Source organism: Scardinius erythrophthalmus, assembly GCF_964197995.2.
Source record: "Scardinius erythrophthalmus genome assembly, chromosome: 11".
Taxonomy (NCBI): Eukaryota; Metazoa; Chordata; class Actinopteri; order Cypriniformes; family Leuciscidae; genus Scardinius; species Scardinius erythrophthalmus.
This window is the reverse complement of record NC_138231.1, coordinates 39,048,034-39,069,961: the sequence shown is the minus strand read 5'-3', so window position 1 is coordinate 39,069,961 and position 21,928 is coordinate 39,048,034. Positions and strand designations below refer to the sequence as shown.

Below are 21,928 nucleotides of genomic sequence, written 5' to 3'. Positions count from 1 at the left end.
ATAGAAACACTGACAATTGCATCATTCATTTGAACTTTATATGGACTTCATTACATACCGTTTTGTTTTTCAGTATCTCGCTCCCTGAAAAACTAGATTACATTGCAAGCAAGTTTGCGGAGCATACTCATGAGAAATGGTCCTCTGAGAAGGTTGGACAATGTTAAAACTCATCTCATTAATCTTGCGTGTTCATTGTGTCGCTAGAGCTCTTCCTCTGTTGAATTAGACAAAAGATGACTGCTTCTTTTATCTTGTATGGTGATAGATCGCTCTTGGCTGGTCTGCGGGAGATAAATTAGATGACAAAGCTAAAACTCATCCGCTTCTGAAACCATACAAAGCACTAAGTGAAAAGGTACACATACATTTTCTGTATTGACTTTTGTCTCTAACATGCAAAGTTTAATCTACTCAAATCTGTCACTTTGTATAGGAAAGGGAGACTTATCGCTACCCTGTGAAAGAGACTCTAAAGAGCATGTTGGCAATGGGATGGAACATTGAGAGGACTAGAGAAGGAGAGGCCAGGTCGCAGCAAACAGAAAAACAACGCAAAGTATCAGAGTCCTCACAGGTAACGGAGGACAGAGTTTCTTTCTTTATAGTGTTAATCAACAAATCAATGCATTTAGGACATCTTCTTCACTTTACAGGGTGAGTTTAATCCAGCCCCACAAGATTTGGAAAATGTTATTCTATCAAGGGAACTACAGGCAAGTGTGAATCGGATTGTTAAAAACAATAGATATCTCATATGCTGTGTATTAAACCGTTAATCATTTCAACAGGCAATGGTTGAAACAGTTGCAGAAAATTACCACAACATTTGGGCAAAGAAGAAGAAGAAGGAACTTGACAGTAAAGGTGACGCTTTTCTCCTGGAAAAGTCTGTTTGGCTCAGTCCTGTCTAAGCAGTCCCAGGTGCATTGACTCATTGTGTGTTGTCATTGAAAGGAGGAGGAAATCATCCATTGTTGGTACCGTACGACACGCTGACAGCGAAGGAGAAGTACAGAGACAGAGAGAAGGCCCAGGAGCTCTTTAAATTTGTTCAGGTCAATGGATATGCCATCAGCAGGTCAGCACACTAACAATGTTTTTCTTGTATAATCAGATATTTTTCATGCACAAAAAAATATTAAGCTGCGCAACTGTTTTTAACATTGATAATAATAATAAAAAAAAGTTTCTTGAGCACCAAATCAGCATATTAGAATTATTTATGAAGGATCATGAGACACTGAAAATTTGAGTAATGTCTGCTGAAAATAAAAATATATATTTTTTTAAAAACGTTTTACTGTAATTTTGATCAAATAAATGCCGCCTTGGTGAGCAATAGAGAATTATTTCAAAAACTAACCCAGTTATTTGATTGTTATTATACAAAACATCCAAATGATATAAATAATCCAAATGAAACTTAGATACTAAACAGAGATAAGAGGTATTCAGATAATAATAATAATAATTATATACACAATATTTGGCCCAGTGTTTGCACTATGAGTAATATTTCTTATTCGATATTAAGGACATTTTTCTTACGTTTGTTAGTACTGTGGGGCTCGCCACTTGATTTACAATCTGGGTCTTGAAGCACATGAAGTGTGCAACAGTTTGTGATCTCTTTATTGATGTTTTTTTTTTTTCTGTATGCAGAGGTCTGAAGGACCTGGAGCAAGATTCCTCTTCTATGGAAAAAAGGATTGCCTATAAGTTCCTCAAGAGGCTCTTGAGTTATGTTGATTCTGCACAGGAGTTTATCGCCCATCTTGGTGAGAAAAGATGACAAATATTCTGTAAACGATTAAAGATTGATATGTTTACATAAAAAGTTGATCAGTTGTTTTCTTTGCATAACATTTTTTTAGAGGCTATGGCTTCCAGTGGGAAGACGGACAAATCTCCCCATGATCAAGAGATCAAGTTTTTTGCTAAGGTAGCATTCCGTTTTCAAGCAGATACTCTTTTACCATATGCAGAACAGTCTTCAAACTTCATATTTTATGGGAGTTAGAGGCCAGTTTTTAAAAGGTTTTTCTCTTGATCGGTTAAAATACAGATTCTGCTGCCCCTCATAGAACAGTACTTCAAGAACCACTGCATGTACTTCCTGTCAACCCCCAACATCAACCTTAGCAGCAGTGGCTACGCATCCAACAAAGAGAAGGAGATGATCACCAGGTGCTGCTGTTACAACTGTTATTTAGAATGAGACGATATCCATATCAGTATAAATGTTTATCATTTATGTTTGTCCTGAGAAGGGAGAGAGGGTTGTATATTGCGTTGCAAAGTTGTGTGCATATTTGGATGCAATAATTGTTTTATGGACAGTTCTAACTTGAACCATTCTTTCTTAGTCTTTTCTGTAAGCTGGCAGCCCTGGTCAGACATAGGATTTCACTCTTTGGTAAGACATCTCCGAGCATTCAAATTCTTTTCATTTTGCCTGGTTATACCTCATTTCACTGATTTAAGACTGTTTGTTCTTTCAGGAAGTGACTCCACCACCATGGTGAGCTGCTTACACATCCTGTCACGCTCACTGGACTGCAGGTAGTGAGCAAAATCTGCAAATAGTGCAATACGAATCAGTCAATGGTGATTGATGTCTAAGTTGTTTTGATCTGGTTCTGTTCTTACTGTAGGACTGTGATGAAGTCTGGCTCAGAGCTGGTGAAGGCTGGTATCAGGACTTTCTTCGAGAATGCAGCGGAAGACCTGGAGAAGACTCTGGAGAACTTGAAGCTAGGGAAGTTGGGTCAGTCACGCTCTCAGATGAAGGGCGTTACCCAGATCATCAACTACACCTCAGTGGCCCTGCTGCCCATCCTGACGGTTGTCTTTCAGCATATCACCCAACACCAGTTTGGAGCAGAACTGCTATGTAAGTGAGCTGTTATATGATGTTAGTCTCATGAATTGGTTCTTTTTAGTGAATCAAAAACATACAGTGCAACCAGTCCAGCTAGAAAAATTGGATTTGCATGCCACTATTTGCTCTTAAAATCATTATATTCCTCAAAATATTTGCCTTTGTATTTTTTAGTGGATGACATTCAGCTGTCCTGCTACCGCATCCTGACCAGCCTGTACTCATTGGGCAGTGGCAAGAACATCTATGTGGAAAAGTACAAAAAAAAAAATTTCTGAGGGAACTTTTTTTTCTGATGGAGCTATCCATTTCTTCTTGAAATTGAGACCAATATGTTGGTTTTTACAGACAGCTGCCCTCGCTGGGTGAATGTTTATCTACCCTGGTTGGAGCCATGCCTGTTGCTTTCCTGGAACCCCACCTAAATATGCACAATCCCCAATCGGTCTTCAACACCAAGACACCAAGAGAACGAGCTAGTGAGTATATATTTTTCAGAATCTGAGACTATTTTAAATCATTTAGAATTCAGTAAGAAACCATACAATGAAAATATGGTTCATTTGCAGCCAATCATAATAGGCAAATTGGTCTTTTTATGACAGTGGCTTATTTTTTTTTAAAGAAAAAACATTCCCAGCCCTAATACCGAATGTTTTACAGTTTTGAGCATGCCAGACACCGTGGATGAGATGTGTCATGAGATGCCTCATCTAGACGGCCTAATGAAGGACATTGGGGAGATTTCTGAATCTGGAGCACGCTATACAGAGATGCCACAGGTCATCGAGGTCATCCTTCCCATGTTGTGTAACTACCTGTCTTACTGGTGGGAAAAAGGTCCAGATAACTCCCCAGTTGGTGCCAATTGCTGCACAACTGTCACATCTGAGCATCTCAGCCTCATCCTGGGCAATATCCTCAAGATTCTAAACAACAACCTTGGCATTGATAACGCCCCCTGGATGAAAAGACTTGCAGGTGAGGGTGAATTTGAATTGGAAATTACGTTTAACCTGCTTTAATATAGGATGGTTGCAAAATTTCAGGACAATTGTCAAATATCTGTCAACTCCCTTATATGTAGTATACACCCAGCCGATCATTAGCAGGGCTAGCGCAGATCTCCTGAGAGCGCACTTCCTGCCAACGCTGGAGAAACTGAAGAAGAAAACAGTGAAGATAGTGACTGAGGAGGAGCTGCTGAAGGCTGAAAGCAGGATAGACACTCAGGAAGCTGAACTGCAGATTCTGGATGAGTTTGCTGTTCTCTGCAGGGATCTGTATGCCTTCTATCCGATGCTCATTCGTTATGTGGACAACAATAGGTATCTATGCCATAACCTGTGAGGGAGCTGCTAAACTTTTTCAATAAACAAGAATGAAAACAACAATTTTTTTTGTATTTTGAATGATTATGGTTTTATTTAGTTATTTATTAAATAAAAGTCCTATTTCTGGAATCTTTCCAAAACAATGACCATCTCTCTTTTGACAATCTAGATCCACATGGCTGAAGGAACCACATTCAGATTCAACTGAACTTTTCAATATGGTGTCGGAGATTTTCATCCTTTGGTGTAAATCTCATGTAAGTTCTCTGTATTGCTCCAAAGAATCACTTTAAGGACTTGCAAATAAACGACTTCCAAAAGCTGTTTCTGCTCTTTGTCCATAGAACTTTAAAAGGGAAGAGCAAAATTTTGTGGTGCAAAATGAAATTAACAACCTGGCATTCCTTACTGGAGACAGCAAGACGAAGATGTCAAAGGTAAGTATGTTTATAAAGTAATTGTCCGCTATATTAAATTGTACCCAAAAGCTCTAGGCTAATTACCCAGTAAACATGTGCTCATGAAAACAAAAAGCCATTATAAGATCTATAGAGCCATATGTGTTTAAGATATATTGCTTTGTAAAACTAGTCTGGAGGTCAGGACCAAGAAAGAAGAGGGAAAAAAAGAAAAGGAGAGTTGTACTCCGTCCAGACTTCCCTTATTGTAGCAGCTCACAAGAAGATGCTGCCTATTGGCCTGAACATGTGCACTCCTGGAGACCAGGAGCTCATATCCCTCGCCAAGATCCGTTACAGTCTGGTGAGTGTGTGTGTGTTGTTGTCTTAATTATTCTCGATAAGTGATCTCCAACAAGCCTCTAACAATATCTCCCTTTAACAGAAAGACACAGATGATGAGGTTAAGGATTACCTGAGGAAGAACCTCCATCTTCAGGAGAAGGTCTGGAGGAGCAAAGTCTAACATACATGATTAGATGCTGAAATGTTGACATTGGCTTATTGTTTTTTCTTGTCTCATCACAGTCGGCAGATCCAGCAGTGCAGTGGCAGCTAAACCTCTATAAAGATGTTGTGGTGAAGAGTGAGGGAGCTCCAGACCCAGAGCAAAATGTGGAGAGAGTTCAGGCCATCTCTGCTGCTGTCTACCACCTTGAACAGGTACAATAGGCATACAAATTAAATCCACCATGCTCATATAATGCCATTACACATTTGCCTACACCGGGTCAGCAACCTTGTTTATTGGGAAACACTTAACACTTAAAGGAGAAGTTTACTTTTAAAATGAAATCATCATATACTCACCCTCATGTTGTTTCAAACCTGTATCAATTTCTTTCTTCTGCTGAACAGAAAGGAAGATATTTAGAAGATTATCAGTAACCAGACAGTTTTTGGGTCCCATTGACTTCCATAGTATATTTTTTTCCTACTATGGAAGTCAATGGGACCCAAAAACTGTCTGGTTACTGATAATCTTCTAAATACCTTCTTTTCTGTTCAGCAGAAGAAAGAAATTCATACAGGTTTGAAACGACATGAGGGTGAGTATATGATGACAGAATTTTCATTTTAAAAGTGAACTTCTCCTTTAACAGGTTCAATTAGTTAATGCATCAGTTATCATGAACTAACAATAAAAAATACCTTTACAGCATTTATTATTCTAGGTTCATGTTCATTTCTACATACTCTATGCTAATAAATGTAACATTTTAAGTAGGTCCGGGAAAATAAAACATTCATTTTTGCAATTAATATTTGCTGTTTAACACTTCCTGAAGTACAATAGCTATGCTAATATCTTTCATTTACATCCTTCGGCTAGCGTTACAGTGTATGATCACATGTATGATCTGTGCGCCTCTCATAGCTTTTAAGTTTTAGGTACACTTAAATTAAAAGTTGTTGTAATATTGGTAATGTTCTGTAATTGTTAATAAATGATAAATAAAACTAATGTGATAATTTAGCCGTCATTCATAGTAGGCCTTTATAAAAAAAAAATGCCATTAAACAAATATTGAATATGTAAAATACTGTCTTTGTTTTTTCTACGTCAATTTGGAGATTTAATGTGAAAATATATTTATAACTCTGTGATCTTTTTTTAATCGATCAACAACCCAAATTTTATTAATTGTATTTTGAATCATGAACAGACACTTACTATGAACTCCAAATTGTGATTTGTTTATCCAAAAGATGTTATCTTGATCTTATTTAGTGAGTTTGTTTTGTCATCAACACCAAGTAGACTTATAAATGAATGTTTTACTTCCTAGTGTGATTACTGACATTTTTTATTAATCATTTATTTCACTCTCAGGTTGAGCTGCCACTTAGGAACAAGAAGATGGTGTTTCAGAAGCTGCTGTCAAAGCAACGAAAGCGTGCCGTAGTGGCCTGTTTCCGAATGGCACCACTCTACAACTTACCAAGGTATGTTCTTGGAAGCCTTTGTATTAAAATTCCAACTTTGCAATATACATTCACACCATTCAGCTTTAAAATGAACTCAATGGACAGTAGATACTTCTGAAAGTTTCTTTGATAGCTATTCCTTCCTTCCAAATGCATCTGAATGCATTCCGTACTCCCTCTAGTGCAGGGGTCTCCAACACGTCGCTCGTGAGCTACCAGTAGCTCGTGGCCTGATTGGAGGTAGCTCGCCAAGACAATGGCTGCTTCCAAAATCGCATACTTCCCTACTATATAGTAGCCGAAAAACAGTATATGACAAAAGTATGTCAAAATTCACGGTACTCATAAAAGAGTAGATAAAAAGTACCCGGATGACCTACTACTTCCGGTGAGATTCTGAAGTGTGCATACGATGGACACTTTACCATCCCATGAGGCCACGGGAGAGGAGTTGTGAATGGCAGTGAAGCAACGCAACTGAAGCTGGTAGGTCACATGATAATGAGAACATGGCGAATGTAGTATGTCCTGATTACATTCATACAACACACATTCGAGCTATGTAGATACGATTTTTTAGCAGTCATGAAGTAATTACTTATTCAAAATAAGGAAGCTATCTGCGTATGTGATTTCGGACACAGCCGTACTTTTCATCCATTCAGATTGAGCTAATATAGACCGTTGTCCCACCCCCATCATTGCAAATCAAGTATTTATTTGACATTTCGACCATGAGGTTATTTGTTTTATTTATGAACATGCAGATGTAATTACAATATAACAGAATAACAACCAACAACGGGGGAAAAAACTATCAGGAAGTTTCACTCAAGCATGTCATGTTTATACAACTACAAGGCAGTATTAGCTAGAAAACTTTGTTTGCATCTGGATGATTAAAGACAGCGTAAAAAAACATGCTATTTTCATGAGGAATAGGAGAGTGAGTTTTTCTTTACAAATATAGGCTAAAGATGTGTGTGCCTAATTTGTGGTGATTGCAATACAGTAACTTGAGCCTCTTGGCTTTTCCATTCAAGTTGCTCTTTTAAAATTCAGAACAAAAATTGTTTCATATTTTAATTAACATTAAACCCGTATTTGATTGTCGCAATCTGAAAAATGTGTGGTAAATATGGTTCAGCATTAAGCAAAATTAGAAAGCATGCAGTGAAGGCTTTGTTATTGTCAAAACATGATGGTAGGCAGAGTGCTAAGAGAAATTAGATAAATGAATGAATTAATGAATATCTAAGAGGGAACCAACTGTCTTCAGAAAGGTGGTATTTGCTTTTCATCTTCCCTTCCGTGTAATGCCTAATAAAGTAGTTTATAGGTGCAGCACTGCTTTACAGAGGTTAAGGGATAGTTCACCCAAAAATGAAAATGTTATCATTATTTACTCACCCTAAAGTTGTTCCAAATGTGTATGAATTTCTATCTTCTGCTGAACACAAAAGAAGATATTTTGAACAATATGGTCACATTTCTATCGATAAACATTCATACAGGTTTGTAACAACTTGGGGGTGAGTAAATGATTAAATTTTTGGGTGAACTATCCCTTTACTGAGGAAAGAGCTCTATTTCTTCTCTTCCATAAACGCCACCTACTTGCAGATAGTGGATTTACATTTTCGTTTAGACCAATGCAAAAATCAGACCAAATGTTTGTTGTTACTGTAGATGGATAATAAGATAATGTGCATTCTTATAATGTACAATTTGGTTATGTTTATGAATTGTTAATGGAGCACATAAACTGCTAGTGATGGGGACGAGACCGCCTATGCCGAGTCTGAGTCAAGACCGAGTCTTTGAAGGGTCGAGTCCGAGTCAAGACCGAGTCTTTGAAGGGTCGAGTCCGAGTCAAGACCGAGTCTTTGAAGGGTCGAGTCCGAGTCAAGACCGAGTCTTTGAAGGGTCGAGTCCGAGTCGAGATCGAGTCCGTTGGTTTTCAAATTCAGTCGAGTCCGAGTCGAGACCGAGTCTTTAGGAGTCGAGACCAAGACCATAAAAAAATGTCAGTTTTCATATTCATGATTTAATATCACCCCAGTTAATAATCAACAGTTAGGCCTACAGAATAAGCTAGATTGGGAATTGTTTAGAGGAGCAGTCTTAATATGGACTATGTTTTTACTATCATTAAAAAAATCCCTACCACATGCATCATCTTCTGCCTATTTTTCTAAACTGCTTCAACAGTGCTGCTCTGTCATCAACATGTTAAGCCCACCCTGACTTTTTTAATCATAGTTAGGACATGCAGAGCAAATGAACATTTTCTAATGGTATGTATTCTAGTGGACTAGTGATGGGGACGAGACCGCCAATGCCGAGTCCGAGTCAAGACCGAGTCTTTGAAGGAACAAGTCCGAGTCGAGTCCGAGAAAGCAGAAATCGGTCTCGAGACCGGACTCGAGTAGTCTCGCGTAGCCAGACCTTCAGACTGACGGCTGAAGGTCTGGAATTCATAGCAGCTTTCTTTGGCTAAGCCCGCCCATAAGGCCGTTTGACCGACATGTCAAACAACCAATTACAGTTCGTTTCGTTCAGCGTCACATTTCGGGGCGTGGAAATGTCCCCACAACAACAGACCGGCTAGCAACAAGTCAGTCAGCATAGAAAATCAAAGAAGGAGAAGAAAACAAGCAGTGAGTCATTGATCTGTTCGTGTACGTATAACAATAATGGCGTCTGCATTACCACATCTTTTAGCTGATCTTGATAAATGCTCATTGTCACTCATGTAAACGTCTGCGCTTTGTTTCCCGGCGGACCGAAAATAAACGCGACACTCGCGCCCCCCGGAAATCCGCTAAAATTCAACCAATCAGATGACGACTTCGACATTCCTGAAGTGTTTCCAGTTAAGTGTACCATATGCATCAGACGTTTAGCCAACGTTCCGTGGGCGTGACGTCTGAGGCTGAGACTAGGACTCGAGTACTACATCACTATAAACTGCCTATGATTTATCATGTTGACTCTTTTTATTAAAACGATTTAAAGGCTGAAATGTGAGGTTTATCATTTTATAGATTTATCATTTCATTTCCAGCACAATTTAACAATACCATGATAACCGTAAGCATTTTGGTTACTATTACCGTGATATGAAATTTTCATACCGTTTCATCTGTAGTTATGATGCACTATAAAAACAACTGTACCTCTCAGCCACTTTCATTTTTAAAAAGTAACTTTTAAATTAAATAAGGTTAGAGACCCCTGCTCTAGTGTCATTGTTTAAATGTGTTTTATTGGTGTTTTTCCATGCTCCTTTCTTCCTCCTCCTAAAACCTGTCCCTTTCTATTGTCTCCATAACACACTTCAGATACAAAAATAATAATTACTTCCTGAATGGCTATCGGTACGTTTGGCTGGAAAAGGTGTACCATACCTCCAGCTTCGACCGTCTGTTCTCCATGCTAACGGTAATGTGAGACTAAGAGAACTCATGATCCCAACCTCCTCCTCCTCCTCCATTCTCCAAGCTAAGGGCTGAGCACAAGCATACAGTTAGCGCCGCCACTCTGAATGGTCACCTTCCGTTTCCCACGGGTCTCTTTACTTTACGTAGCGACAGGCAGTTTCAGTTTCAGAGTGGGTGGAAGGTTGTTCACCTGATGAGTACTACTTTGAGATAAGTCTTCATGCAACAATGATCATTTAGATGGTAGCCGTGCTTTCATGGAAGTCCTCATTAAGGTGACCAGTCAGATCAGGCCATGGACTGTACATCTTCCTCTCACACCACAGAATGCACCTCCTTCCCTCATCTTCCTCTTAACCTCCCTCTCCCCCCCCACTTCTCAGGCATCGCTCAATTAACCTCTTCCTCAGTGGCTATCAGAGACTTTGGATAGAGACAGAGGAGTACTCCTTTGAGGAGAGGCTAGTGCAGGACCTGGCAGTAAGTACCGGGCTGGCATCAGCGCTGCCCCGTGTGCTGTGTGTGCCCGCTGGTGCCTTCTCGGCGGCCGAATGCTCTGCGGCCAGCACCGTGCCTGCTCAGGCGCGGGAGCACGTCTCTGCCTGCCTCATGTACTCATCCTGGCCTGTGTTCAGCTCTGCTGGTTGCGTGACACACTACAGACCGAGGCACAGCAGCCAAGGCATGCATGAGTTTCGGCTGAGCCTCAGAACCCGCCATCTCACTAGAAAAGCAGTCCGTTTCAGCGCAGCTTTGGTAAGGGGGCGGACGTTCCCCGCGACGCTCTGATTTGTTCTTTGGGTGTCGTCTTTCTTTCGTAAGTCTCTGTTGTGAGAGTCGGTGGCATGTTCATCTCATGTAGAGATCATGTCTCAGCTAAAGTTTAGTCTGCGCTCTAAATTGACCCACCTGATTTGTGCGTCTTAAATAAGAATATATTCATTATTCATTAATGAGCTGAAAATATTTTGAGTACTAATGAAATATTTAACATTATTTTTAATGGGATAATAATAATTGGGCGCTCATTGTTCAAATCTTATGAAGACACCCTTTTAGTAATATTTAATATTTGTTTTTAATAATGAAACAAGTTCATTTACATCATTATGTAACACTTAACATACACTGCAAAGCCATTTCCATTGCCGTGTCTCCATGTGAATTTGCATGTTTATCCTGAGCTGGTCATTGGTCCTAGACCCCATGACCATGCTCAGACCACAATGTCATCCAAACAAGTGTTTCTCAGCTCAGGCTCAGTGGACTTCCAGGATCCAATAAATTTAACCCAATTGTGCAGCACATCTGATCCAAGTAACATAGAAGTAGTTTCTTTCTTTGAAGTTTTAAAATGTTAATTTAAAGTGGCTTCACAGGACCTGAACAGAGAGACACCGATCTCGATTACATTTAAAGGGATAGTTCACTTTGAAATAAAATTTTGGTATGTTTTAGCTTACCTCAAGGGCATCCAAGATGTAGGTGTCTTTTTTTTCGCAGTAGTTTCAATTTTGATATTTTTAAGTCAAACCGTTCTTGTCTGACAGTCATATAATGCAGGTCTATGGTCACTGTCTCAAAGAGCATGCACAGAGTCCAAATTAAAACAATTCCCCATCGTCCAAATTAAACAATTCCCCATCGTAAGTACACATTGATGGCCTAAGACACGAAACGAGTGGTTTGTGTGAGAAAACGAACAGTATTTATATTGTTTATACCTCTTGTAACACAGCCACGTCCAAGTGATCTGAGGGCGCGCGCGCTTCCTGCTGTGTGACGTGTGCGCAGACTGGTGCATAGAAATATATACACTAGATGTCGCCTTGGCTACGGCAGTTCATTGGAACGAATGTCTTAAAGGCGACATCTAGTTTATATATATATCTATGCACACGCACACGTCACACAGCAGGAAGCGCCCGCGCCCTCAGACCACTTGGATGTGGCTGTGTTACAAGAGGTATAAACGATATAAATACTGTTCGTTTTCTCACACAAACCGCTCGGTTCGTGTCTTAGGCCATCAATGTGTACATATGATGGGGAATTGTTTAATTTGGACGATAGGGAATTGTTTTAATTTGGACTCTGTGCATGCTCTTTGAGACAGTGACCATAGACCTGCATTATATGACTGAAAGACAAGAACGGTTTGACCTAAAAATATCAAAATTGAAACTACTGCGAAAAAAAAGACACCTACATCTTGGATGCCCTTGAGGTAAGCTAAAACATACCAAAATTTTATTTCAAAGTGAACTATCCCTTTAAGTGTGTCTTTGTGTAAAATATCTGCATGTCTAATTTAAACCCTTGTCACAAGATCAGGAAGCAAAGTATTGGAGTCGTAATGTTGAAAATGACTGGAATGAAACTAATTTGCATAAAGTGTCACGTGTTTATTTCATGTTTATTCTCATAATGAGGAGAACAGATTTTCTGTTGTGTTTTTAATGAGCTTTTTTGATGTATGTGATGTTACGGTTTGATTTGTAACACTATACAAGCTATTTGTTCAAGGTTGTGCACCATTTAGAATTGAGAATTTAGCTCCTAAATTAAAAAAGTTAAGCAAGATCGGAAAGTAATAGAATGGCAATGAATTCATAGAAATTCATTGTAGGTTTTTTATACTGTATACATTTAATTTTGTCAGGATGAATTATCCATGTTATCACACACGCAACATGAGATATTTCCAAAACCATTAGATAATGTTGACTTTAATGTATTTAATATATACTTTATTTGCCAGACTGCTGTGATTTACCTGTTCAAAATGTCAGACCGCATGAAGTGATCTGCTCTTGAACATTTTGTAGTTGTGTTGGACACATTGCAATTTCAAATTCCAGTTAATCATCCCTTGGGACATGAGCTATTGAACTCAAACTTACACTCATTGATTAAAAGGGAGCTAATTCATAAATTCTGAATTTAGCATAACACTGGCAGTGGAGCAGATGAGCATGGTTTTAGTGAGAGAGTGATTGAAGTGTCAGAGTGTGTTAGTGCATCGTCATTTGCTTTATTTTGACTGGTGTTAAAGAAACCAAGGTTTATCAAATTAGAACTGATTATAGCAAAAAAAAAAAGTTCACATTTGCTTGTGTGGAGTCAAGTTAGAGAGAAAGCTGGTGATTAACAGATTGTGGGAGGTGCAGTCTTTATAACTTAAGCGGCTCTTCCTGCAGAAAACTCCTATGGCTGTGGTAGAGGAAGAAGAGGAAGAGGAAGCTGAAGTTCAGCCAGACCCTCTTCATCAGCTCATCCTTCACTTTAGTCACAATGCTCTGACGGAGAGAAGGTGATGTTTTCATATATGTGCTGTAAAGATTATAGAAGTAAATACATGTTCATTTAATAATGGATAAACAACTGATTTTCTTACTGTGTTTTTGTAGTTTCCTAGAAGAGGATCCTCTCTTTATTGCATATGCTGACATGATGGCAAAAGTCAGTGTTGTATTGAATCCAATTAATCCTTCTAAATTATACTGTGATTGTTTTAAAGTTAATATTCAATCAATCAATATTTTAATTTACAGAGCTGTGCTGAGAATGAGGAAGAAGAAGAAGAAGAGGAAGGAAAAGAAAAAACTTTTGAGGTATTTAATTCCTGAATTAAAAAATAATGCATATGAACAGGTACACTCCTCTTCCATATGTGCCAGGCATGGTTTACCACAGTGTAAAGTACTATTCAGAGCACCAATGCCCAATTGGACACATTTTTTCCCAGACAGGAGCGACTGTTGCAAACATTCACCACTTAAAAAAGCTCTCAACATTAAAATGGACCCTGATCCCTTGCTAGCCCTCTGTGGGGTTTCCTCTAGATCCGCTTTAACAGCCCAAGATCGCAAGGTTGTTGCTTTTACTACGAACCTGACCAGACGGGCTATCATTCTTAAGTGGAAGCATGCTTCTCCCCGACACATGACGGGTGGATATAGGACATTTTTTTTTACTGTATTAGACTTAAAAAATGTAAAGATGCTAGCTCTCTGGCTCACTTAAATCCTTTATAAGACTTGGGATCCCGTTTTGAACTACATTAAAGGCCTACGTTGCTCACTGGTAACTGACAACAAATAATATTTGTCAGCGATTAGACAGAACTTTTTTTCTTAATCTATTTTATTACAATTTTTATTTTATTTGACCTTTTCTCTTTATTTGCTGGTTTCTTGTCCATTTGAGTTAAAAGGGATCATGGAAAATATTAATAAAGGACAATGTCTGACTGTGTACCTCATTATCAATGTACCAATCTGTATTGTCACACAAAACAATTTGAATGCGTTTGTCTTGTCTCACAGGAAAAAGAAATGGAGAAGCAGAAGATTCTGTACCAGCAGGCCAGACTTCACGCCCGTGGGGCTGCTGAAATGGTCCTACAGATGATCAGTGCCAGTAAAGGTACACTTCTCTATTTCTGACCTGCTTTTGCTCTCTCTCTTAATCCATTTGATTTTCTACAGCAGCATTTGTTTGTTTACAGGCCGACTTGGTCCTATGGTGACTGGCACCCTTAAACTGGGTATTTCTATCCTAAACGGAGGCAATGTTCTTGTCCAGCAGGTAAAGAGCTTGACTGGGCAGATCATGTTATTTAGTCCCACAGAGGATACTGAGCTCAGTAAAACTTGTAATTTATAATTTTTCAGAAAATGCTGGATTATTTGAAGGAAAAGCGAGATGCCGGCTTCTTTAAAAGTTTATCTGGACTGATGATGTCTTGCAGGTGGGTGTGTGAACGCAGACCTGCACCGATTATCCATTTGACCCTACTGTGATTATTCATTTTGACAGTATCTCTTTATCTCTGACAGTGTGCTGGATTTGAATGCATTTGAAAGGCAAAATAAAGCAGAGAGTCTTGGAATGATGACTGAAGAGGGGTCAAGTAAGCCAATAAACTTTATTTATTCTAAACTGTTTTAATTATTTTTAGTTCTTTCTCGTTTCTTTATTTTAAACTGTTCTTTATTCTAAACTGTTTTAATTATTTTTAGTTCTTTCTTGTTTCTTTATTCTAAACTGTTTTGTATATTCTTATTTCTTCTGTTTATTTTTAATAGTATGTAAAGCACTTTGAATTACCATTGTGTATGAAATGTGCTATATAAATAAACTTGCCTTGCCTTGCCTTGCCTTGCCTTCTCCATCTGCAATTTTTTAATGAATAAAATGAGTAATTAATGTATTTGATAACAACATCTGCATAATGTCTGTCCTGCCATTATACTACAATACAGACAAACGTTTTGCCTTTTTTAGTACTGTCAGGATTGAAAGTGGTACCAGTTCTGGTCCTTCCTTTGGCTAGCTGGCAAATGCTGCACCCTGATAACTTTGTGAAGTGCATAGTTAATGTGTTTACATGGATTCACTGCAACAGTGGAAGTTGCAGTATTCTTCTCATGCAATGTCAAATGTCTATGGGACACCTATTTTAACGATCTAAGCGCATGGTCTAAAGCGCACGGCGCAAGTGCACATAGGCCGTGTCCGAATCCACTTTTGCTAGTTTAACGACGGGAAAAAAGGTTGGCGCGCCTGGTGCATGGTCTAAAAGGGTTGTCCCTATTCTCTTAATGAGTAATGGGTGTGTTTTGGGCATAACATGCAGATTCGCTATTTACAAAAATACTGCGGTCAATGGCGCAGTCTATTTCAGTTGCCTCAAAATAGCAAGGCGCCAACAATGCGCCTGAACACACCTCGTTTTCAGACCAGCACGCCCATGGGCACACAAAAGGGCTCAAATACATTTGCTATTTAAACAACGTGGCGAAAAACACTTGCGTCGCGCCTGATACCGGGTGTATGATAGGGCCCTACATGTTTTATTATCCAGTAATTAAAGGGCTTCATCTTCAAAGGTGAAATGAAGGACCACAGTGGTGTGATGATGCTGTGCACAAAAAATAAAGAAATCATCATTGGTTTATTGAAACAATTCAATGTAATCCTGTAATCAATGTAATCCTGTAATCCGTCCAGATGTTTGCAATTTTTTATTATTCTCAATGATTTTTCTCATTAGATTATAATTACTATAAATAATGAGAATCATTTCGTCCAGATTTATTAAACAAATTAAATGAATTTAATTTGGAACAAAAATTTCCATGATGTAATAAGTTACATTTTAAATAAATTCAGCATTACTGTAATGAAGAGATGTTTTACACAATTAGCGTTTTTTTAAATACATTTTATATATAAATATTAACCTAGACATATTCTTGAAAGGCTTGATGAGTGTAACCTAATAGCTTTATTTTATTAGCCATATTGTTGCATCAGATATCACATGAAAGGCATCGGATATCAAGTATTATACAGAACATGATTGAAATCACTGCACTGGAAATAATACTAACACCTTCCTTAACTACTGATTTTGCAGGATGACTGTGTACTCACAACTAAACAAATAAAGCCTTGTCCAGTCCCAGTGAATAATATGCTGTATGTGTTACACAGTATGTGGTCTAACTTTAGTTTCACTGTTATAGATTGCATCTAATTAAAAATCAGGTCTTACATTTCATGAAACACGTCTGAAGTCTGTCTCTGTTCACATCTGTAACTGCATGTCCATCCATCCTCTGACTAAAAGTTTAATGACTCTTCTTTTTTCTTTCTGAAATTCAGTCTCTCTCCATTTGCTTATGTCTGCTCTCTTTGTGTTTGTTTTCCATCATTTTATACTGGATTGCAGGCAACATGAGAGAGCGGGGTAAATAAAGTTTAGCTACTCATTTCTTAATGCTGTTCCCTGGCATGTCTCCATTTCTTGTAACTTTTCTCTTCTCCTGCTACTAGTGATATGAATGTACTACTCTTCAGTGCTTATAGAGACTAATGCATGCTGACACAGTATTAAGATAGAACTAAGACCAAAGCCAGGCTCATTTATCTAACTCCCTTTACTAAACTAGTACACTCAATGGGAACATTTTTTCTTCCTTATGAACTTTATTAATCATCTGTACTCATACTTTGTTGAAAAAGATGAATACATGTAAAAATAAAAATAGGCGTACACTCAGCTAAACATTAGAACACAGCTACAAAATGAGCAAAGAGCTTTGCCAGGCCGTGAATCTGTGGCTATTTCACAAAGCTGGTTCTTCACATGACTAACTTTCACAAGTATGACATTGTGTAGAACATAATAAATACAACAGGATCTCCTCTTTATGTGTGCAGTATATAATAATTCAATTCTACAAAATATAGCACTATTTTTGTCAAGTTCCAGTATAATCTGTTTGTATCTCCAGCAAATATACTGTACACCATCCTTGTGAAAGTTACCTCGCTAACCCAGCTTCTTGAAATTTCTGTGTATTAATCGACAAGCTTTTCTTTCTCCAGTCAGCTCTTGGGATGGTGTTGCGAGCCTCATCCTAAGTGAAGCAAGCTCCCAAAATATGTGCTAGTCACCTGCTTGCTTGAGACTGATGTAAATTTGTTATTTAGTTTTGCTTTAACCATATGGCCCAGAAATAATTTAATTTCTCTGTCGTGTTTTAAGGTTCCAAAGTACTACAAAATGATGACTTTACAAAGGATCTATTCAGGTTTTTGCAACTTCTGTGCGAGGGCCACAATAATGGTAAGACTTGTGATTTCTTGTAATAAAAATATATTATATCTTTATATAACAAATATAAATATATAAGAATATATAATTTTTTAAATGTAATTACTTTTTAAAGAAAGTAATATATTTAATTTGCAGCAAATTGTTGGTGAAACATTGTTGAAATTTTAAATTTCCTTTACAGATTTCCAAAACTTCTTGCGGACCCAGACTGGAAACACTACTACAGTCAACATCATCATTAGCACTGTGGACTACCTATTACGTCTACAAGTAACACAAACTTAATACATTTGTAGATGCGTTATATACGAGAACAACATAGTTCTGAATCCCCATGAATCTTCTCAACTTCAGTCTGTAATATTGGTTGTGCTTGTTTTCACTACCAGGAATCCATAAGCGATTTCTACTGGTATTACTCTGGGAAAGACGTCATGGATGAGGCTGGGCAACTTAACTTTTCCAAAGCTTTGGCAGTAGCCAAACAAATCTTTAACTCACTCACTGAGTACATTCAGGTAATGCATATACTCTACACCAGTGCACCAGCGCATGTTAGATTTCAATGGATTTCTGCATATCATAATACTGTATTTCCTCTTTTTAGGGCCCTTGTATCGGGAATCAGCAGAGTTTGGCACACAGCAGGTTGTGGGATGCAGTGGTTGGGTTCCTGCATGTTTTCGCAAACATGCAAATGAAACTGTCACAGGTAACCCGTCAGGGCACTGTTAATGTCTAGCTTTTACCAAAGATGATGTCTCTCAAAACTGAATATTGTCTATTTGTTTCAGGATTCTAGTCAAATAGAGTTATTGAAGGAACTGATGGATTTGCAGAAGGATATGGTGGTCATGATGTTATCTCTTCTTGAGGGTGAGAGTGTATTGACCTTTCAAACATCACAATGGAGCTAGTGAGAGACTAGTAATGGTTAATGCGTCAACTGTATGTTACAGGTAATGTGGTGAATGGAACTATCGGTAAGCAGATGGTCGACACTTTAGTGGAGTCCTCCAGCAATGTGGAAATGATCCTCAAGTTCTTCGACATGTTCCTCAAACTGAAGGACCTCACTACATCTGATAACTTCAAGGAGTATGACCCAGATTGCAAAGGCGTTATATCCAAGAAGGAGTTCCAGAAGTCTATGGAGAGCCAGAAGCAATACACACAGTCTGAAATCGAGTTTCTTCTCTCCTGTGTGGAGGCAGATGAAAATGACGTATTCAACTACGAGGAGTTTGTGGAACGCTTCCATGAACCAGCCAAGGACATCGGCTTCAACGTGGTTGTGCTTCTCACTAACCTTTCAGAGCACATGCCTCACGACTCGCGCCTGGCCACCTTCTTAGACCTGGCTGAAAGTGTGCTCAATTACTTTGAGCCGTACCTGGGCCGCATTGAGATCATGGGTGGTGCCAAGAGGATCGAGAGGGTTTACTTTGAGATCAGCGAGTCTAGCAGAACCCAGTGGGAGAAGCCACAAGTCAAAGAGTCCAAACGACAGTTCATCTTCGACGTGGTCAACGAAGGCGGTGAGAGCGAGAAGATGGAGTTATTTGTAAACTTCTGTGAGGACACCATTTTTGAAATGCAGTTGGCCTCTCAGATCTCCGAGCCAGATGCCGCAGAACGACCTGAGGAGGAAGAAGATGAAGAGTTGCACAGCCTGCTTGAAGGCTTGTCTGAGGAGGAAGACGCATCTCTTGAATCCACTTCGGCCTTCACGGCAGCCTGCGTCTCTGTGAAGAAGAGCATATCTAATTTCCGTCAAATGCTGACATTTAAGAGTATGAAGAAGCAGTTTAAGAAATTCAAGAAGCTGACCATCAGAGAAATGATCACAGGGTTCTTCTCCTTCTTCTGGATGCTCTTCACCGGGTTCTTCAAAGGCATTTTTGGCATCATCTTCGGGTTCTTCCATATAATTTGGTCCTCCATGTTTGGAGGGGGTTTTGTAGAGGGAGCTAAAAACATGAAAGTGACTGATATTTTGGGTAATATGCCTGATCCAACACAGTTTGGGATCCATGGCGATGTACTGGAAGCAGAAAAAACTGAGAGCAGTGAGCTGGTGGTGTCGGCAGATATGGTGCAGATGACCGGTGCTGGTGCTGAGAAGCTGGAGCCGGATACGATCATGGATCTGCTTAATACTGGTGTAAAGAAAGAAGGCAAGCATGGAGCAGAACCCGGTCTAGGCGATGTCTGTGAAGTCCTGACTGAAGCAAGTGCCCCTACTGAGAAGAAGAAAAGCCAGGTTTGTATCTTATATGGCTTAAGCCTGGTCCTAGACTAAAATGCATGTTTAAGCGGTCTTAACTGAAAGCAACTTCCACTTAAGGCGGGCGTACACGGTAAGATTTTTGTATTTTTGAAAGTATACTGTTTTTTATTACACAGAAAGTAGCAGCAGAGAAGCCAGAATCTGAGCCAGAGAAAGCTGAGTAAGTTGACTATTGAATTAAGATATTGTTATATTATTTCTTTTGTCAAAATGTTCTGACATGGCAATGTTTTTTTTTAGCACCGAGAATCAGGAGAAAGAAGACAAGGTTAAAGAGGAAACGCCTGAGGAACCAGCAGCAGAAAAACCAGCTCCAAAAGCCAAACGTGGCTCTTCCAAAGATAAAGCTCCAGCATTCATGGCCAGTTTCTTTGCAGTGCTTGAAATCTACAAAACCAAAACACTAGTAAGAAAAAGGTTTTTAGTTAAACAGGAAATGTTGTTAAAGTGGCAAACATGAAAAATTTAAGTTTACTTCTTATTTTCTGTAGAACTACCTGGCTCGTAATTTCTACAACCTTCGTTTTCTGGCTCTGTTTGTGGCCTTCGCCATCAACTTCATCCTGCTCTTCTACAAGGTGTCATGCAAATTACTTTTCTATTAACTTGAATTGTGCTTATAAATATGAAGTAGACATTTATAGTCTAAAAGACATTTTAAATGACCGATTTGGTCATTTTGTAGTTGCTCTCTAACACGTTTGAATATTGCCACTCTAAAGGTGACTGGAGGTTTCGATGACGAGGAAGAGGAGGAGGGATCCTGGGGTGGAGAAGAGGAGGAGGGTGATGAAGATGATGAAGGACTGGAATACTTCATTCTTCAGGAGAGCACTGGCTACATGGCTCCCACATTGACTTTCTTGGCTGTAACGCACACGATCATCTCCTTGCTCTGTGTCTTTGGATATTACTACCTTAAGGTTTATCCCGTTTCCTCTAGTTTGGTTATACTTATCAGGATTAAGAGTGTCAAAGCCAGATGCTGCACAACAGTGTCCATGATTTGTGTCCTTGTTTTCTCTTCACTTTAGGTTCCTTTAGTCGTGTTCAAGCGGGAGAAGGAGATCGCTAGGAAGCTTGAGTTTGATGGTTTGTATATAACCGAGCAGCCGTCTGATGATGACATCAAAGGACAGTGGGATCGTTTGGTCATTGCAACTCCGTAAGAAACACTTTTGACATTCTCTTAGGCCCAAGTGATTTGGTCAATCGGATCACAAGTAGATGAGGGAGACACATTCCGGTTTACACCTGGTGTTTTAATCCGTCGCTTTTGTCCACTTTCAACCACTTCTGTCCTGATTTTTTCGAGGGGAGGGTCTAAGGGGCGGGTAAATGTATGAGCTTTTTCAGTCTAATTGATGAAATACAGTAAGCTTGCGCAATTTACATATGAATGCGACTAGAGACGGCACAAAAACATACGGAGAGCAGCAACTTTTGTTTCTCAAACCAAACTTGGGTCTTCAGCCGACAAAGTTTAAATCCTGTCTGGCTTGCGCGCTTCCCAAAATGTTTACAAGTTAGGTCAGTAGGTGGTCTTTTGTGGCTGTTCGAACACATTCAACCACATTAGTGTTTATACTACGAAAGCAATCCGGTCGAATGCGTTTTTGACTACCTTTGGAAGAGGTCGAAATTGGAAGAGCTTGAAACGTTTTCACAATTTTCACCTTCAAGCGACCCCGTTTACACCTGTATTTTGCATCATCCACTTGTGATCCGATCAACCAAAACGCATCTTAATACCAGGGTGTAAACAGGGCCTTTCATTCAGTCCCTTATGGTATATTTACAATACAGTGTCAGTGTTTAAAAAAAAAAAAAAAATTTCTATTGCATTGAGCACCACATACATACATACCACATGTTTTGTGACGTAAATTTACCGTCACTTTTGATTAATTTAATATGTCCTTGCTGAATAAAAATATTATTCATTTCTTTAAAAATTCTA

The 21,928-nt window shown here is 39.0% G+C and overlaps 1 protein-coding gene across 4 annotated transcripts in view; it reads left to right on the top strand.

The window, feature by feature from the left end:
• ryr3 (ryanodine receptor 3) overlaps positions 1-21,928 on the top strand; it is a 92,661-nt gene that overhangs the window by 65,496 nt on the left and 5,237 nt on the right. For 2 of the 4 annotated variants that reach the window (XM_081377717.1, XM_081377714.1), the window contains 42 exons: positions 74-152; positions 269-358; positions 437-577; positions 657-716; positions 792-867; positions 958-1,081; positions 1,666-1,781; positions 1,878-1,945; positions 2,069-2,190; positions 2,370-2,419; positions 2,505-2,565; positions 2,658-2,896; positions 3,059-3,140; positions 3,233-3,363; positions 3,548-3,865; positions 3,972-4,212; positions 4,388-4,475; positions 4,563-4,655; positions 4,810-4,980; positions 5,062-5,121; positions 5,205-5,339; positions 6,511-6,623; positions 10,432-10,528; positions 13,249-13,361; positions 13,459-13,510; positions 13,603-13,662; positions 14,377-14,476; positions 14,559-14,638; positions 14,725-14,801; positions 14,890-14,963; positions 16,788-16,805; positions 17,607-17,687; positions 17,860-17,948; positions 18,068-18,196; positions 18,286-18,390; positions 18,473-18,554; positions 18,638-19,941; positions 20,085-20,128; positions 20,209-20,374; positions 20,460-20,546; positions 20,691-20,891; positions 21,003-21,133. In XM_081377717.1, coding sequence (XP_081233843.1) covers positions 74-152; positions 269-358; positions 437-577; positions 657-716; positions 792-867; positions 958-1,081; positions 1,666-1,781; positions 1,878-1,945; positions 2,069-2,190; positions 2,370-2,419; positions 2,505-2,565; positions 2,658-2,896; positions 3,059-3,140; positions 3,233-3,363; positions 3,548-3,865; positions 3,972-4,212; positions 4,388-4,475; positions 4,563-4,655; positions 4,810-4,980; positions 5,062-5,121; positions 5,205-5,339; positions 6,511-6,623; positions 10,432-10,528; positions 13,249-13,361; positions 13,459-13,510; positions 13,603-13,662; positions 14,377-14,476; positions 14,559-14,638; positions 14,725-14,801; positions 14,890-14,963; positions 16,788-16,805; positions 17,607-17,687; positions 17,860-17,948; positions 18,068-18,196; positions 18,286-18,390; positions 18,473-18,554; positions 18,638-19,941; positions 20,085-20,128; positions 20,209-20,374; positions 20,460-20,546; positions 20,691-20,891; positions 21,003-21,133 — 5,748 coding nt within the window. The remainder of the gene's footprint in view (positions 1-73; positions 153-268; positions 359-436; positions 578-656; positions 717-791; positions 868-957; positions 1,082-1,665; positions 1,782-1,877; positions 1,946-2,068; positions 2,191-2,369; positions 2,420-2,504; positions 2,566-2,657; positions 2,897-3,058; positions 3,141-3,232; positions 3,364-3,547; positions 3,866-3,971; positions 4,213-4,387; positions 4,476-4,562; positions 4,656-4,809; positions 4,981-5,061; positions 5,122-5,204; positions 5,340-6,510; positions 6,624-10,431; positions 10,529-13,248; positions 13,362-13,458; positions 13,511-13,602; positions 13,663-14,376; positions 14,477-14,558; positions 14,639-14,724; positions 14,802-14,889; positions 14,964-16,787; positions 16,806-17,606; positions 17,688-17,859; positions 17,949-18,067; positions 18,197-18,285; positions 18,391-18,472; positions 18,555-18,637; positions 19,942-20,084; positions 20,129-20,208; positions 20,375-20,459; positions 20,547-20,690; positions 20,892-21,002; positions 21,134-21,928) is intronic. The other 2 variants (XM_081377716.1, XM_081377715.1) reach the window with 1 other exon arrangement.